A 15,917-nucleotide genomic window follows, 5' to 3' on the forward strand; every position below is an offset into this window, starting at 1 on the left:
TAAGCTTCTGTTTCACAGTGAGCAGTCATTAGCAGTGCACTTACCGCAGCAGGTCTTCTGGAACACTGCTTTCCCTGCTTTTGAAGGAAATAACTGTTTCTGTACGGCTTGCATTTCTGCAAATTAATGAAAGAGTATTGTCAGCTACTGAGGCAACAGCACACGGGATGTTAGAAGTTAAGGTATGTACATGACTACATCTGCACGTTTGTTTACATCAGGAAACAACAGAGCAAGCCACACACAGAGTTTGCCCTAAATGCTTTATCTGGTATTAAAAGTGAATCCCCTTTTCTTTTTCCAGGCAGTTATTTTCAAGACTGAAATTTCTTACTAAGAAATAGCATGTAGCTTTGTCTATTCTCCCCCTAATTAAGTAGATGGGCTAAACTTTTTAAAGCAATACAATTGTGCTCTTTCTGGCTGGATAGTCTCTTCCATGCAGAGAAACTAAGTCAAATCTCCCAGCAACACGCAGCAGCACACCAGAAAATAGTGCTGCAGAAGGGGAGGCAACAGCGCTACATGGTTGGTGCTGAGGACATCTATGCCATACACATCTGGGGGAGGGAGGGTGGTTGTGCTGGGCTAGCCCACATCTGGTCCTGTGAAACAAATGCTTGTGAGCAGCTGGAATGCACTGGGTGCCCTGCTTCCAGTTAAGCTCTGTTTGAGAGCAGCCAAGTTGTGCACTCAGGGACAGCTCTGCGATGCAAGCCAACATGAGAGAGATTGGGAATTCACTTCAAAAGCGCATTCCTGATATGAATAAAAATGTTAACATAGATGCACTCAGATAAATGAGTCAAAGTTTTCCCTGAAGAAACAAGAAACTTGTTTAAGCAGGTTATGAGCTCATCAGAAATGCTCCACTGGAAATTTCTCTTCCTCCACCATAGCGTTAGAACAAGGCAGGCATAGAAATTTCTGAGGATACTCAAGTGTGGACCCAAATCATCATGTATTCTTAAACCATCAGTGAATCACAATGACACTCCTTGTCCAACTTTAGCAGCTGCTCTGGCTCCAAGGCAGCCTACCTAATTGCATACTCAGGAATAAGAGCTACAAAATACAGTTGAAGATGAGCACCTGCTTCTAGACACCTTCTTAAGGAAAATAAGCAAGCTTCTGAAAGCACTCCTGCACTCTGCTAGAATTTTAGCGGTACTAAGCTCCTTCTGCAGAGCATCTCATGTTAGACAAAGTTGTAAAATGTGTAAAAATCAGGTCTAGACAGTGTACTATAATGCAGATTATTTTTTCCTGTAATGTCTACAACCGTGTGTTTGTGCATTCTTTAGTTTCTATACAATGCATGCAATTCTCTTAAAACTTACTTGTACATAGCATGGTATCGAGAGATGCCTTGTGCTTTCCCACTCATCTTGGCCAGCCACTCTGTATAGGCAGCACGAGGTCCTTTTTGGCTACAGACAAAAAAGCAAAAGGTCTCAGTTTCTCCACGTTATCTTACCACTATGTACTTGAATATCTGCAGACTGAGCATATGCTGCTATGACCCTTGAGATTTTTAGGCACAGAAGGCATAAGGAAGCTACAGCCTACATTACTTTTAGCCTTGCTAAGGAAATGAAGTTTACGCAGTCAGTGCGTGCATTGATCCATCCATCTCCTCATCCCCAGGCCCTGAATGTACTTCAGTCACATTTAAGGAAAGATTAGGCATTAATATCTCAATGAGATTATTTTCCAACAGATACTGTAAAAATCAGAAGCTGCCTTGGAAAAAAAAAAAAAAAAGACCCATAATAACTGCTCCAAACAGTGAAAGATATTTTTAATGCTATTTCTTCTCCACCTGAGGCACTATGTAGCTTGCCACATTGCACACTGCTATTTGTCCATCCAAACAGGTAAGGAATGCAGGAAGGCAGTCCATTATCTCTTCCGCATGTACTGGATACAGAAAAGAACTTTTAAACTTGAGGAGGTTATTTCCCCTCACCCCAGCTGAAATATTGCCGATAAGAGTTTTGTTGGAATTCTCCTTTGGGAGTGGTGCTATTCAACCATAGCTCAGTATAAATTGTCTTAATTGACTCATTTGAAGAGCGTATGGGAAAATATTTCAAATCTGTAAACAACAATCAAATCAAGCTATTTTTAGGATAAATCGTTAATTGATTTTAAAAAGACACTGATCACCTCCTGACTCCCTTCATGAGATGTTTCCATGCAAGTCCTCCACTCTTCTAGTAACTGAAGTCGGATCAACAGTGATGCTGCTGATCACAGAAGTCAACTTGATAGCAGTAATGCAGGAACTGAAGCAGTTCCTAAAAGCTCAGTAAAAATCAAGTAGCTCTAGAAACCAAGGCTCTTTGGAGTCCAGCCTCCACACTGGAATTTCATCCAACCTGCCCTACAAGCAAGAGAACTACTAAAACCATGATGACAGCACTTAAGGCAAGCCCAAGCAGAGATTATGTACTAAGGGACAAAGTCAGTAAATCAAATCACGTTTCTAAATTCCAGAATAGAAATGGGATCATGTGCTAGAATTCATCAATTTTACAAATATTCATCCCTTAATCACAAGCAATCCAGAGACAGAAAGCTAATTTATTCAAATCCAGCATTTACATGCAGTCAGTGTTCTTTTACAGTTGTTGTTTTGTACATCTGCCAATTTCCTCTATCCCTGACTTACTTCTGAACAGTTTCTAGAGTAGCTCTCCTTCTGCTCCCCCTCCACCCTCACTCCCCCCTTTCTGACCTCCGTCCATTTCCTGCCTGATCAAATCAAGAGATCAAAATCCTTTGCTTGTAAAAATCAATCTGCCGATAAGGAAATGGTGATGATAATGACATCACACACGATTATAAGCCTCTTGTTTAAACAAGCTGGGTGGAGGATATTCCAGGTACAATGGTACTCATTAAACAAACAGTTGCTAATTACTAATTTGGGTCAGGAAGTACAAAGTGCCTCCTTGCTTATAGGTACTTCTCTTCCTTTTAAATAAAGAAAATGCTGCCACAAGATTGTCACTACCATGACCAACTCATTAGCAGTGGTCTCTATTAGAGGACACAGTTAACCCAAGAACCACCTGTTATAGTTCAATTGTTCCTCTTCAGACATGCTGTTCTTCAGGAATTCTTTCAAAGTACAAGTATTTTCCAGCCACTTGATGAGCCCCAGTCTGGAACAAAGAAACCAGAGATGTGAACAAATAGCTTAGGGGTTGGAACAACACAAAATAGGGAGCAACACATGCTAGTGCCTGCTAAAAGACCATTGAAAGCTACCAATTTAAATACACCCTGAAAAAGAGATTCCAGATGAAGCAGTTTCAATGCTTCAAAAAAAAGCAATCCAAGCCCCAAAACACTCTGAACCAGAATCTGTTAGCATAAGAATTTTTGTCCCTTCAAGATGAAGTCCTACCTTGTTGTCATGGGGATGACCTGGTAAGTTTTCAGCTGCATATTCCTTTGGCTACAGGCAGCATCTTGGGAAAGGATAATGTTCATTACATCAAACAGCTGCTCAATGCGCTGGTCTTGTCGCAGGTCTTCACCACCTTTGACAAGAAAAGGGTACTCCTGCTCATCACTGCCTCGGATTATTATACGCTTCGGTTTCCTCAAGGATTCCATTACACTTATCTTGGGAGAGAGGAAAAAGCAAAATATTTATGACAGAAGGCTTGGTCTTGCAGATTGATCACTGAAATTAAGCGTATCTGGCATCCCCAAGTGGCAAAATCAGGTTGCTAAATTACTACTCAAAACCAAAATGCTGAACTTTATATATGTGCTGCAAGACGTGTAAACAGCAACCACCTTTTATTGTCGACTTCTTCAGATTGAATATGGACTCAAATATATACCAGCAGGATTCTGACTCAAACTTAGAAACATACCCGCTCATCAAATCCAGATATTTTCACGTGGTACTCTGGCAGTGGTTTCCCCTTCCCATCGTACTGACCTGTAGGAGGCACGGGATAGAGGTGGGGAAATGAAAAATTGTCACAGTCTGATTCAAAATATTATTACTACTATTTAAAAATGTGCTTAAGAGCAGAAAACTCTTGCAGATATTTTGTAAAATTGGCAGAATGTTGCAGAGTGGTATATTTGAAGAAAATATATCAAAAATCACAAAAATCAATTTCCATTACATGTTTTTATCTTTGAATTACTAATATTCTATCTTAAGCCATTATGATTTTCAGATATTAATAGGTTTGGAAGACATCCTCACTGAATTGAAATTAAATCTATAGTAGATTTAAGTATAAGATTTCCTGGAATCAGGCCTTGGAAAGAAAGGTTTTACGTTAGAGATGCAATTTTAGATGCAACTTTGAAAATCAGGCATACAGCTTGAGAACAGATATAAAAGATGAAAAACCAGAGCTATTCCAGATGAAGTCTACCGCTGTGTAAGGTGAGGATGAAGTGCCATGTAGATAACAGAAGAAAGAGAGCTCAGAAGTAGCAATTTTCTTTTAAGGGACAGTTCACCATTGACACCGAAGGGGAACTTACCAGGAACCTCTAGCTCATTCCTCAAGAACTCAGCTTTGAAATCACTCATCCACGGGGAACATTCTTTCAGATTTCCAGGATCTCTATGTTTTTCATTCATTTTTGTGAGGAGAGAAGTTACTATCCCATTAAAATCTTTAGCCTTCATATCCAGCAGTTTTGAACCACCTTTTCCAAAATGACTGTTGAAATCCTTCCCAAAAGCCTGTGGTTCATTACAGAAATGAATCCTGTTAAATACAGTGCTAGAAACCCCCTAAGAGCACCCACACAGCACCCATTCCTATCCAGACACAGTTTCTCATCTGGCCTCCTAAAACAACTCAATCTTTCTTCCACTGCTGTTCTTTTTTTTTCTTTTTTTTTTTTTTCCCCCTCCATTGCTTCTAGTCTATCAGAACCTTTTCATTGCCCGTTTGACAGACCCCACCAGCTAGGATCAGCATTTTACTACCCTAGTGGTACTGAAGACCTGTAGAATTAGACCACAAACCTTCTTGCTGTGTCAAAACCAGAAGCTTATCCCTTACCTCCTCCAACTGTAGTTGGATTCTGGGTCAGTGTATCAATAATGCTGCTTGTTAAAACTTAAAACGTACCCTGTCTGTTTGTAAGCATCTAAGAACAGCTAGTGAAATATTAAATACAAATATGTGAATTCCCTTAAAATTTGAGAACTCTTGTGCTTTATGGATTTATGTATTTTTTTTAATACTAGCAGCAAGTGTACTACATAGCAAAGTAAATACAGCATAGCTAATTTTGTACATAACTTTTTTGCTAACCAAAAGGCATATTACACATATACATAATGCATGTTAGATAGCATTGAGCATTAAAATTCATTTGTGTATCAAAGAGTGTCAATTTAAATATTTTACTTACTAACACATTATTTATTCAATTTGCTTTGAAAAAATCTTGGATATAAAAATGTACAAAAATGTATTTTAGAAGAATTTAAAATACCCCGATAAAGGAAAACTGCAAAGACATTTCATACCAATCTATTTAATAAACAAACCAAGTATTATCTGTAAGTAGTTAACTGAGCTGACTTTTTCTGTTCATGTTCAAGGTTCTAGAAAAAAAGCAGATGTCCCCTCTTGGACCTCACTGGTATTAACAGCTTGGAAGAGACATGTAAGCTCACTTGTTTTTAAAATGCCTGACAGTTTTTCTCCAAAGCTATGAAGGACAAAGCTATTTCACTGAAGTTAGTGAAAATACAGAAAACATTACCCTTCTCAAAAAGGGACTGCTATAGTCAATGCTTTTATCACTTCAAATCTGATTTCAGATGATTATCTGATATCTTCCTCTGTTCAGTTGATTACCTTAAAATTAAGGGTAGCAAATGTTTAAACAGCCTTAATACTGTCTTTTACTTAGTATAACTCATCAATAGCATTCAATTTACTTGTTACAGAATTTCATGTTAAAAATAAATGCAAATGTTTATTGCTTAAATTACAACTGTAGTTGTACATAGATAATAGGGATGAAGATAAGCTTGAATTACTCCACATATTAGAGCAATTTTGCACGTCAGTCAGGAGACAGCTTTTTCAGCAAGGACACCAGAAGTCATGCTGTCATCCCTACAGCACACTTCGTTTCTCCATTAATCCAGCATCACAAAGAATTCAGCATCTGTGCACCATCACCCTGCCCCTCTTCTGCTGCAGCCATTAGTATGTAAAACGAACGCAGCCCTCCCTCTGCCCTTCAGCAGCGGGGAAGGGTCCTGCACCCCCTCTTCCAGTATCTCCCTTGCTCTTTTCTCCCTGCTATTAATTCAATCATGATCAAAAGAGACTTTTTTCCCCTCCTTTTTTCTTCAGTGGGACAGAATTGACATAAACCATCCCAGTACCCAAAGGCAGGCTGCCTTTGGCCTCGTGCCTGCTAGGCCCCTGGCTGCATTTGCCCCTGCGTGGCTGAACAGACAGCTGCTCCCCTCCCGCTACCCCCATCCTGACAGCAGCACATCCTGCAAATTCTCATCCCCTTACTCTAAGGTTTAAAGTTGTTATCATCAGAGACCCAGCTTATCTCGTGGCAGCCTACTGAAATGGCTCGAGAGCCCCAAAACTCCTAACTGCCCTTTCTGCTGCTGTATCGCCTCCCTGCTACCCTGCCTGACTCTCACCCTCCACCTCCTCTCTCTGCCCCACCTGAAGGGATGGGGCAGGAATCCCAGAGAGACTCCGATAAGTTTATCTCATGTGATTGTGACTAAGAACAGCAGCCATACAGGAGAGACCTGAATCTGCCCAGCCCAAGCCACAGGTCTGTGAACACACAGGGCGAGCATACAGCCCTGCTTCTACAGGAGCATTGCTCTCCTGGCCTCCAGCAGCTTGCAGTTCAGGGCTTTCTGGTCCCAGAAAGGCGCATTTGCATTTACATCTCTCAAAGCATCTTCCCCCTCCCCATGCTGTATTATCTAGCCACTATTCAAACCCATGAAAGCGCCCACAATATCCTGCAGCAGGAGTTTAGCACTTAACTGTGCACTGAATGAGGAAACACTTCACCCTGGTTGTTTTGAACCTATCATTTCCACAGCATATTTTCTCCATGCTTGGCACTCTTGATGTTAAGAGCTTTGGCTGTATCTGCTCTCTTTTTTTTTTTTTTTGTATGTTTGTTTTTTGTTTTGTTCTCCCCTAACTAGAGGAATCTTAAAGTCATTCCTTGTACAGAGGTACTTGCCACCTAAATCTCCTGCAGCTCCATTATGTCCATGTTGAGATGTGTGGACTATGACTACTCAGTGTTCAATGAGTAGATCTGAGAAGGCTGCTATGTCAGTGTGTAAAACCATGTTTTGTTCTCAATGACTAACAGTCATTTTGCTTTCTTGACAGCTCTTGAGTATTCACAGCTGATGTTTCCACAGAACTATCAACAAATCAAGATCTTGCTCTCAAATTGCAATGGTGAGCTTGGACACGAACAATTCACTTGTGAAATTTGTGAGTAAATTAGGTGTGCTCCTTCACTTAATTTTTCTAGGCCAACTCTCACTATGGTAAGTCCTCATTTAGTTTCATAGAATCATTTCTGTAAGTCCTCATAGTTGTAACACTTCGATTAACTTATCCTAAAAACTTAGTATCAATAGCAACTTTGAGTATCATAATGTAGCACAGCACCTTAAATTGCTCATATGTCCTTGGCAGCAGGGAAAAAACAAGGCCAGATTTCTGCTCAGGTTCACAAATGGGCAGAGAGGCCCAGGCACAGAGGACCTGGGGGTGGGCAGGGCAGGGAGCACCCAGAGGGCAGTCAGAAGCAGAAGCTGACTAGTCCCATAGCTTCTAGCAACAAAATACCAGTCACAAACTCGTGAATTTGAACTCTTGCTTAACCATGTGCTGCAGTACCTGTGAAAGCTGTGATCTGGTGGCTCTCTTTTGACTTTTTAGTGCCTTCTACAGAAGCTCACAACGCCAACACTATGTAGTGACCACACGTACCTGAATAAACCGTTTTCTCATCAATCCAAGGCCAGGAGCCTCCAAATCTCCCAAATTCTTGTACATTTCTTCATACATTTCCTTAAGTTTATTCTTATTCCTCTCAGTTTTTAACAGTTCATTTCTGACATCCTCAACCCAGTCCTGCAAGCAGAAGGAAACAGATGAATGCTGACAAAAATAGTTTGCTGACCCCAAGTCTAGTAATTTGCTGAGATTGCATTTAGTTTTCTGTATTTACTAATAGCTAATTAACATGTCTTTTGAAAGCCAAGAGTGATCAAAAGCCTGTGGAAACACTCTGACTCCATGTTACAATAAAACATTTCTACTTTACCAACGTAATTATGTTTACTATCATAGTGTTGAGTGCGAACTAAGAAAGCCCCTATGGGGCCAGGAGTGGTATCAAACAAAACAAGAGAATCCTTTCAGCAGTGGGTTTACAATCCAGGCAGAGAAATCCAGCAGAGAGCTGGGAAAAGGCACAAGAACACCAGAAGACAGAATTTTTCTGAAGTCTCTAGATGGTCACAAATGCTAATTCAGTAATGACTTTGGAACAACTCAGAAGGGCTGACCACGAGGCAGTGCAGAGGCCTTGAAAGGAGAAAGCTGAGAAGGGCAAGTGCAAAGCAGTCAGCTGGCATGAGGGATGGAGACCAAGGTAAATGAAAGCTGCAGAGAGGACCCTGAACACCATCACCAGCCAGTGCTGGGTTGAACCACTTCCTGAGCCTGTGGTATCAGCTGAACTGTGGCTGGCTCCGCCCAGCACCTTCTTTCCTAAAAAGCATGGGGAAGAACGGGAAAGGAGGGAAAAATAAATGCTTTACCTTGAAAAGCATTACGGGATTGGAGAGCTGTTCCAGGGAGCAAACAAAATCTTGAACTACTCCTCCCCTGTCCAGCTTACTCTTGATCCTTTAAAAGGAAAAAAAGGCATCACAATTCAACAGGAACTAGCATCACCACCTAGCCTGCAGATAAGCAATGATACAGATCATCTGCTATATCCAAGAATCTGGTGAAACTGCTGTGGGGTGGGGGAGGCACAAATGGGTAGGAGGACACAGAATTCTCTTGGGCTGCATAGGTGTTAATAAATTGGCCATCCTCACTGCACAGCTCCTGATTTTTTGGTGATTAACTGTTAACACTATAAAAATAGCAGTTTGGTGGGTAGTGGAAGGCATACTTAGAACAGAAAGTGGCATTAACAAGACTACACATCCTGTCATGACAGTTATTCAAGGGTGATAAAAGTTTGTGAAGTACAAGTCTTTACCTTCTTGTTTGAAGATAAACTTTTCAGCAAACATATCAGAAGTTTGACACCTAAAATTATTTTAGTGGTTCTACAGCACTGTGTGATAAAAGTTGACTTTTTTTCTGAGGATTAACTCAGGTTTTACTGCATGGCAAAATAGGCAAGGTAGGGCTTACAGAAGGCTCATGCTACATAAGCAGAGAAGAATACAATAAAGAGCTGCTGTCCCTTCCTCCCCCCAAAAAAACCCAAAGTGTTCATGCATTTTACTGACCATCTCTGAAATCTGATAGGACCATTTATTCTAACATCCCCGCCGCTCTCTCATGGTATTACAAAGAGTAAATATCCAAACAAGCTTTATCTCTCATGGGTACTGACTGTCACTACTGTGAAGTCTCCTACAGCAAGAATCTAATCATGCACCCCATTTTCCTTCAGCCTCAGAGGAGGAAGATGAAACTTTTGACTAGAAAAGTTACCTGTAGGAAGGGGTTGGCTCTTTTTGTTTTTCTTGGGGAAAAAAAAAGACACCTAACCCCCCACACCTGGGAACTCATAGCGGGAATGGCCTCAAGTTGTGCCAGGGGAGGTTCAGGTTGGAAATGAGGAGACATTTCTTCTCAGAAAGAGCAGTCAGGCATTGGGACAGGCTGCCCAGGGAGGTGGTGAAGCCACCATAGAGGGTGTTTAAGGAAAGGTTGGACATGGTGCTTCGGGACATGGTTTAGTGGGTGATGTTGGTGGTAGGGGGATGGTTGGGCCAGATGACCTTGGCAGTCTTTTCCAACTTAATGATTCTGTGATTCTATGATTCTGAATCTGTTGAAAGCATTCAGACTGTTACCTGGGTACATCTAAGACTGAGAAAGCTTACATACTGTTTTTCCCCCCAAGCCTTTAAATCAAAGCTCAGTGTGCATAGGAGTACCCATAACACTTCTCATGCCCCTCAAAGAAAACAGTTTCTTATAAATAAATAAATAAATAAATAAATGCACTCCCTCCAGAATAAAAAAAAAAAAATACACAAAAGAACTATTCCAATTGCAAATTCACCTTTTTACAAACTCCTTGTTCTTGCAACCGTTTGCAGTATCTTTGAAACAGAAACTTTCACTGCTGATCATGAAAGGGTAGATGATTGCCTGGGGATAGGTATTTGCAATCTCTTCAACAGTATGTTGCACGGCTATTGCTTCATCCTTGTCAAGTAGTGCCATCATCTGGCTAATCCAACCAATGAACTGCCAACAGGGAACGGAAGAAAGCTGCAAAACAGACAGTGCTTTGGATTTTAGTCTTCCTTAAAAATACCAAACATAGCAAACACAAACAAAGCCGCTCTGTGTCCCAGTTTGATAGACTGGGACACATTAGAACAGAGAATGACAACCACCTTACACAAATCATCCCCCACTGAAGCAGAGATTTATTATTACTACTACTACTACTAAACAGTTTTTCTGTTGCAAAGATTTGCAGTTTGTTGATCAAGATAAAGCCTTATACTCAAGCCTGTGGTTTTTCTATCTGGATGCAATGTAATAAATTTTGATAAAATTTAGATAAAAACATAGATAAAAACAACTCAAAAATTTGATGGGGCAATTCAAACATTATAGAGTTCAAGTCTTGATTTGAATAAAAGAACCCAGAAAGGGCAACACTGGAACTCCAGCCAAAGTTTTGTTCTTCCTTTAAACAGATATGGGCTTACTGACAATATTTCAATACAGCTCCCCATCCTCCACCCTAATACAATTCATGCTCACCTCCCTCCAAAAACTGCATCACTTTTTAAAGGAATGCTACAATATATTTATTTGTGATAGCAAGAGGCTGACTGACTCATTTTCCCCTGCCTCATCCCTTCCTATCTTTCTAATGGAGTTTAAGTTTGGTGGACTATCAGTTTTAGTCTCACTGGAATAAAGAGGCAAGGACAAAAACTCCTGGTGAACTTCCCTTTTGGGTGAGGTTTGTTAGCTGGACCAGCCGTCAGCTTCTGTTTCAGCCATCAGAGTTTCACTGTGGCCACACCTTGTCCACCTCAGCCATTTTGCTATGTTTTCAGTTTCTTAAGATAACTAAGCCATATTTCTGTCTCTCTCATGCCTTTGAGTTCTTCCTCTGACAGGGCTTGGCACTCTCTGAGCACCAGCACAATGAAAAGAGCTTGAAAATATGGGCAGGCCAAGACAGGAATGGGCATGAGTCAAAGAGGAGCACTCAGTGTATCTGTGCCGTGACAGAAGGGAAGGCAGCGTGGCACACGGCATCCTGACAGCATACAGAAACAGGCAATGGAAGGAAGGAAGTGGGAAATGTGAAGGAGGTGAAGCTGCAGTGAATTTCCAAAACGAAGCAGGATGGAGAGAGGTGGGAAAAACAGAAAATGAACGTGAAAAGGCTGCTGATTTCCAGCATGCAGGAGATTCAGCCTACAGAAACAACTCTCTTCATCCTATCCACCTTTATCAACCCACTTAGATGGTTCAGAAGGGGAAAAGAAAATGTTATGTTATGTTTCCCCAGCAGTTCTCAAACTAGTATTTGGAATCATAATACAAAAGTTTAATTTTAAAAAGTTTCTGTGCATACTAATTAGACTCAACAAGACAGAGAAAAACAAAGAACAATGATGGGATAAAATTTATCTGATTCACTTGAAGCAAAACTCACCAACTCACCAGTCGAACCTCTCTATCAATCTAGCCTCCACCTTCCACCTTTTAAATTCAATTTATAACAACATTGGCTGCTAGGAAAATGGAAGCAACTAACCTCTCGTGTCACTAGACCCAGTGTCTCTGCTGGATATCTTTCAACTAATTGCAGCAGTCTAGGGAATCTCAGCCTGGCTTCTCTGGAGTTCAGTTTTAAAGCTTTTATCATTTTCTCTACCACAATAGCTGGGAATAGCTGCAGATCTGCAGTGTTAATTTCTGCCAAGAGACATTAAAACAAAAGTTATCACAAACACCATCACTTGTTTCATTTCTTTGATCATCTAGAACATTCATCTCCACTATTCTGTATTTTTTTTCCCAGTGTATTTTGTATTTTTACTTTGTTCTCCTTCCCATCTGTTTGAACTGCACACATCAGCAACACATGTACTTGGAGACTATAAGGATTAGCTTTATCAGGAAGCTGCATCACCACTGGTAACTTGCCTGTTTCAAATACAACACTGTTGAGGTCTGCGAAGGAAAAAGGGAAGCATCTGCTGGATATGATACATATCTCACAATTGAGAGGGAGACTACAAGTGATTCACTAGTACCAGAGCTAGCAGTAATAGTGGGGAGAAAAGAAAAGACTATAAATACTGTTGAATTGCAGAAAAAAACGTTCCATTTAAATCCAAGCTGTGTTGCTCTAGGAGATCTCTTGGGTATCACAAAAGCTCATACACATCACAGATAAATCCATCTCACGTGCTTAAGAAAAATACTGACTAACCAAGCAAGCCTTCCTCTTCCTTACGCAGATGATGGTCACAGAAACCAACCAAAGTCATGTAGGCATCGATAACTCCCATCACATCTACATGTTCCATGGAGTGGGACTGCACTTCCTCTTCAGACTTCCTCGCAGCACTGCTGAAATACTGAAAAGCTCTCTTGTTCAGACCTGCCAATACCTGAAATTTAACCATAAAATGGAGAAAGACATCAGCAAGAAGCATTCAACAAGTCTTTTTGAAACTGAAGCTTGGTATAAAGAAAAAAATTACATGATATTTCTAGCAATTATTCCAGAATTTTCAATGGAAAAATATTAAACACTTTCAAATTAAACTAATCTCTGCTATTTTTTTCTTTAACTACAAAATTTCATGTTACTAGAATTTACCAGAAAAGAACAAAAATGCTATTTATTCATAAGGAGACATATCTGTAACATCTGCATAACAGCTATATTTAGAATTTTCGCTAAAAAGAGCACGTGAACTACTTAAATCTGATGTCTTTTCCCCTCCGCAGCTGGTGCTCCTGCAGACATCAGTGCTAATAGCAGGGTTTCATATTCTCTTTATCTATCCATGTCCTTCACTATCTAATAAAGTAGCGCATAGAATACTGAAATACCCAAAAGTGTCCCCCTATTTTACCTTTTCAGGACTGTCCAGACTTTCTCCCAACAGTACTGATATTTTTACAGCTTTCTCCTCCTCTATTTGCTCAAGGCATCCTGGATCCTGACTAAGAGCATTGGCCATGATATGGTAAGTAGTACCCAGAAGAAGATTCTGGTTTCGGAAGGCCATCACATTCTTGCTGAGGTAGTCAGAGTTGGTATCTTCTGTTGGAATTCAAAAAGAAAGCTGGTAATTTGAAAAAAAAGAAGCTTTGTATTAATATATGAAGTGAAGCAAGGAGAAGGCTGTTACCAAGCAGGGAGGTGGTTTTTAGCACAGAGAGCACTCGTTCAGGACAACTCTGGTTCCGGCTGAAGCTATGTGTGAAGCGGCAATACGAGCAGTTCCACCTCACCAGCCAGTCCTCCCTCGTTTTGGCCTCTCTGCGCAGATCTTTCAGAAGCTTCCTGGCAACCGAGAAGCTGTTCTGTATTCAGATTAAGACAGGGTTTTCAGATAATGTGTCTGAAGAGGAAATAAAATCTTTTTGTGACCAGATTAAGGGGTGGGAGGATTTAGGTAGCATAAAGCTATCATAAAACGAAGAGGGGCCCACTGCTTCTCTGGTCTCGTATTCAAAAACAGATTAGTGCTTCGAAACTTGAAAAATTTGAGAAGGAACAAAGAACAGAGGTTTGACAAACTGAGGAAATTAAAATAATTTTATCTGCATGATTAAATAGATATTAACTGTCCTGCAGTGTAAATGCATATGGACAACATAACTTGGTTTGTAATACCATTAAGCAAATCACTTACACATTATGACCAAAAATGTGACCAAAGGCCACATTTCAGTAATTGTAACAGTCACATCCAAAGCAAAACTTCTAAGTCACTTAGCTTTAACTTTTTATAAAACGTTAACTTTAATATATTATCATAGCATTAATGAAAACAGTGATGAAAAACTCCCAAAACATTTCATCATTGCTGATTGAAGCAAATGATATTGATTCAATCTGAATTTGGTTTGCATTCTTGTCTAGAATAGACTGGAAACGAGAGAGCATATCATTTGGCTATGAGCATCTCATCCATTAATGACTGAAGCATTTCAAATACTTTATTTATCCACCCTTAAGAGTGTCAGAAACCATCTGTTGATCAAAGGGGCCTTTAGGCACATCTCCAATAATGACAAATTATCACCAAGTTTTTAAATCATTCTTTCTCTGTAGAGCTGAATTTCTTGAGCATTCATAATGTCCAGGATAGCAGGATGAAGAGGAGACAAGTTCTGCCTTTGGAAAAAGGCACCCAGCTAGACCTATAAGGCTTTTCCAGCTGTAGTTTCTGTACATTTTCTCACAAAAATCAGAAGCTATCAGACAGTACGGTCACCTGTTTCCTGGCACTTTCTATCATCTTCATTTTCATGTTAAATTTGCAGCTTCGAATCATTGAAGGAATGTCTTCACTCTGTTGATCTACTTCCATTGGTTCACCAATACCACATTCCTCGTCCACCTCCATACTATCATTTGCCTGATCACTGAGAAGTTTCTCTTGCAGTTTGTCAAGAAAGAAACACCTGCACAATGGCAACAGGAGTACAAATCACTCTGGCATGCAGGCAAGGGAACATATATTCAGAAGCGTTGAACTTTCTGACAGTAAACATAGCTATGAAAAAATGGCAAGTTATAGCAATCACCCTCAGCAAGGGCTAAACATATTCCCCAAAGAGTCTAGAAGTGACAACCAGGGATAGGTTGACCCTGAGAACATTCCAGAATCTTGAAACAATACGGGTAAGTATTAGAAAATGTCCATAATAGAGTGGGATTTTTTGTTGGTTTGTTCTTTTAAGCATGAACAACAGCCTCCAGGTTCACTAAGCAATAACTTCACAGGTTACTAGTGATAGGACTAGAGGGAATGGCCTCAAGTTGTGGCAGGGGAGGTTTAGGTTGGAAATGAGGAGACATTTCTTCTCAGGAAGAGCAGTCAGGCATCGGGACGGGTTGCCCAGGGAGATGGTGGTGTCACCGTCCCTGTGGGTGTTCAAGGAAAGGTTGGACGTGGTGCTTAGGGACATGGTTTAGTGCATGACACTGGTAGTAGAGTGATGGTTGGACCAGATAATCTTTGAGGTCTTTTCCAACCTTAATGATTCTATTCTATGATTCACTTCCAACGTGACAGAAACAAGCCAGGCTGTATTTTATGCAAACCTGCAATTCAGTACATGTGACACAGACATGTAAAAAGGGACTTCAAAATCTGCATTGAAGGAAAGACCAGTGGCCACGCTCAGCTTCTGAGAAGGAAATTACCATGAAACAATGCTAAATCCTTTTTATTCTACAATTAATCCTATCTAACTTAATAGTATCTCTCAGTATGTAGACTGTTACTCAATGCAGGGGAAAACACTGGAGTCTGGAGTGGGGTTTGGCATTGAATAAACGCATATTTTATAACTAAATTAAGATGAGAAACTGTTCAATCTGATGGCAGAAAACCCTTGTAAGACACTGACAAATAA

At 40.4% G+C, this 15,917-nt stretch overlaps 1 protein-coding gene across 1 annotated transcript in view; it reads right to left on the reverse strand.

The window, feature by feature from the left end:
• The window catches only part of PRKDC (protein kinase, DNA-activated, catalytic subunit), a 77,872-nt gene that overhangs the window by 4,305 nt on the left and 57,650 nt on the right, over positions 1-15,917 (reverse strand). The window contains exons 69-82 of the mRNA XM_072034678.1: positions 14,771-14,960; positions 13,679-13,853; positions 13,400-13,590; positions 12,748-12,928; positions 12,067-12,227; positions 10,339-10,550; positions 8,846-8,933; positions 8,010-8,153; positions 4,525-4,729; positions 3,894-3,961; positions 3,416-3,636; positions 3,078-3,170; positions 1,341-1,430; positions 45-116 (exon numbers count right to left, since the gene is read on the reverse strand). Coding sequence (XP_071890779.1) covers positions 45-116; positions 1,341-1,430; positions 3,078-3,170; positions 3,416-3,636; positions 3,894-3,961; positions 4,525-4,729; positions 8,010-8,153; positions 8,846-8,933; positions 10,339-10,550; positions 12,067-12,227; positions 12,748-12,928; positions 13,400-13,590; positions 13,679-13,853; positions 14,771-14,960 — 2,091 coding nt within the window. The remainder of the gene's footprint in view (positions 1-44; positions 117-1,340; positions 1,431-3,077; positions 3,171-3,415; positions 3,637-3,893; positions 3,962-4,524; positions 4,730-8,009; positions 8,154-8,845; positions 8,934-10,338; positions 10,551-12,066; positions 12,228-12,747; positions 12,929-13,399; positions 13,591-13,678; positions 13,854-14,770; positions 14,961-15,917) is intronic.

Source organism: Anas platyrhynchos, chromosome 2 (assembly GCF_047663525.1).
Source record: "Anas platyrhynchos isolate ZD024472 breed Pekin duck chromosome 2, IASCAAS_PekinDuck_T2T, whole genome shotgun sequence".
Classification (NCBI taxonomy): Eukaryota; Metazoa; Chordata; class Aves; order Anseriformes; family Anatidae; genus Anas; species Anas platyrhynchos.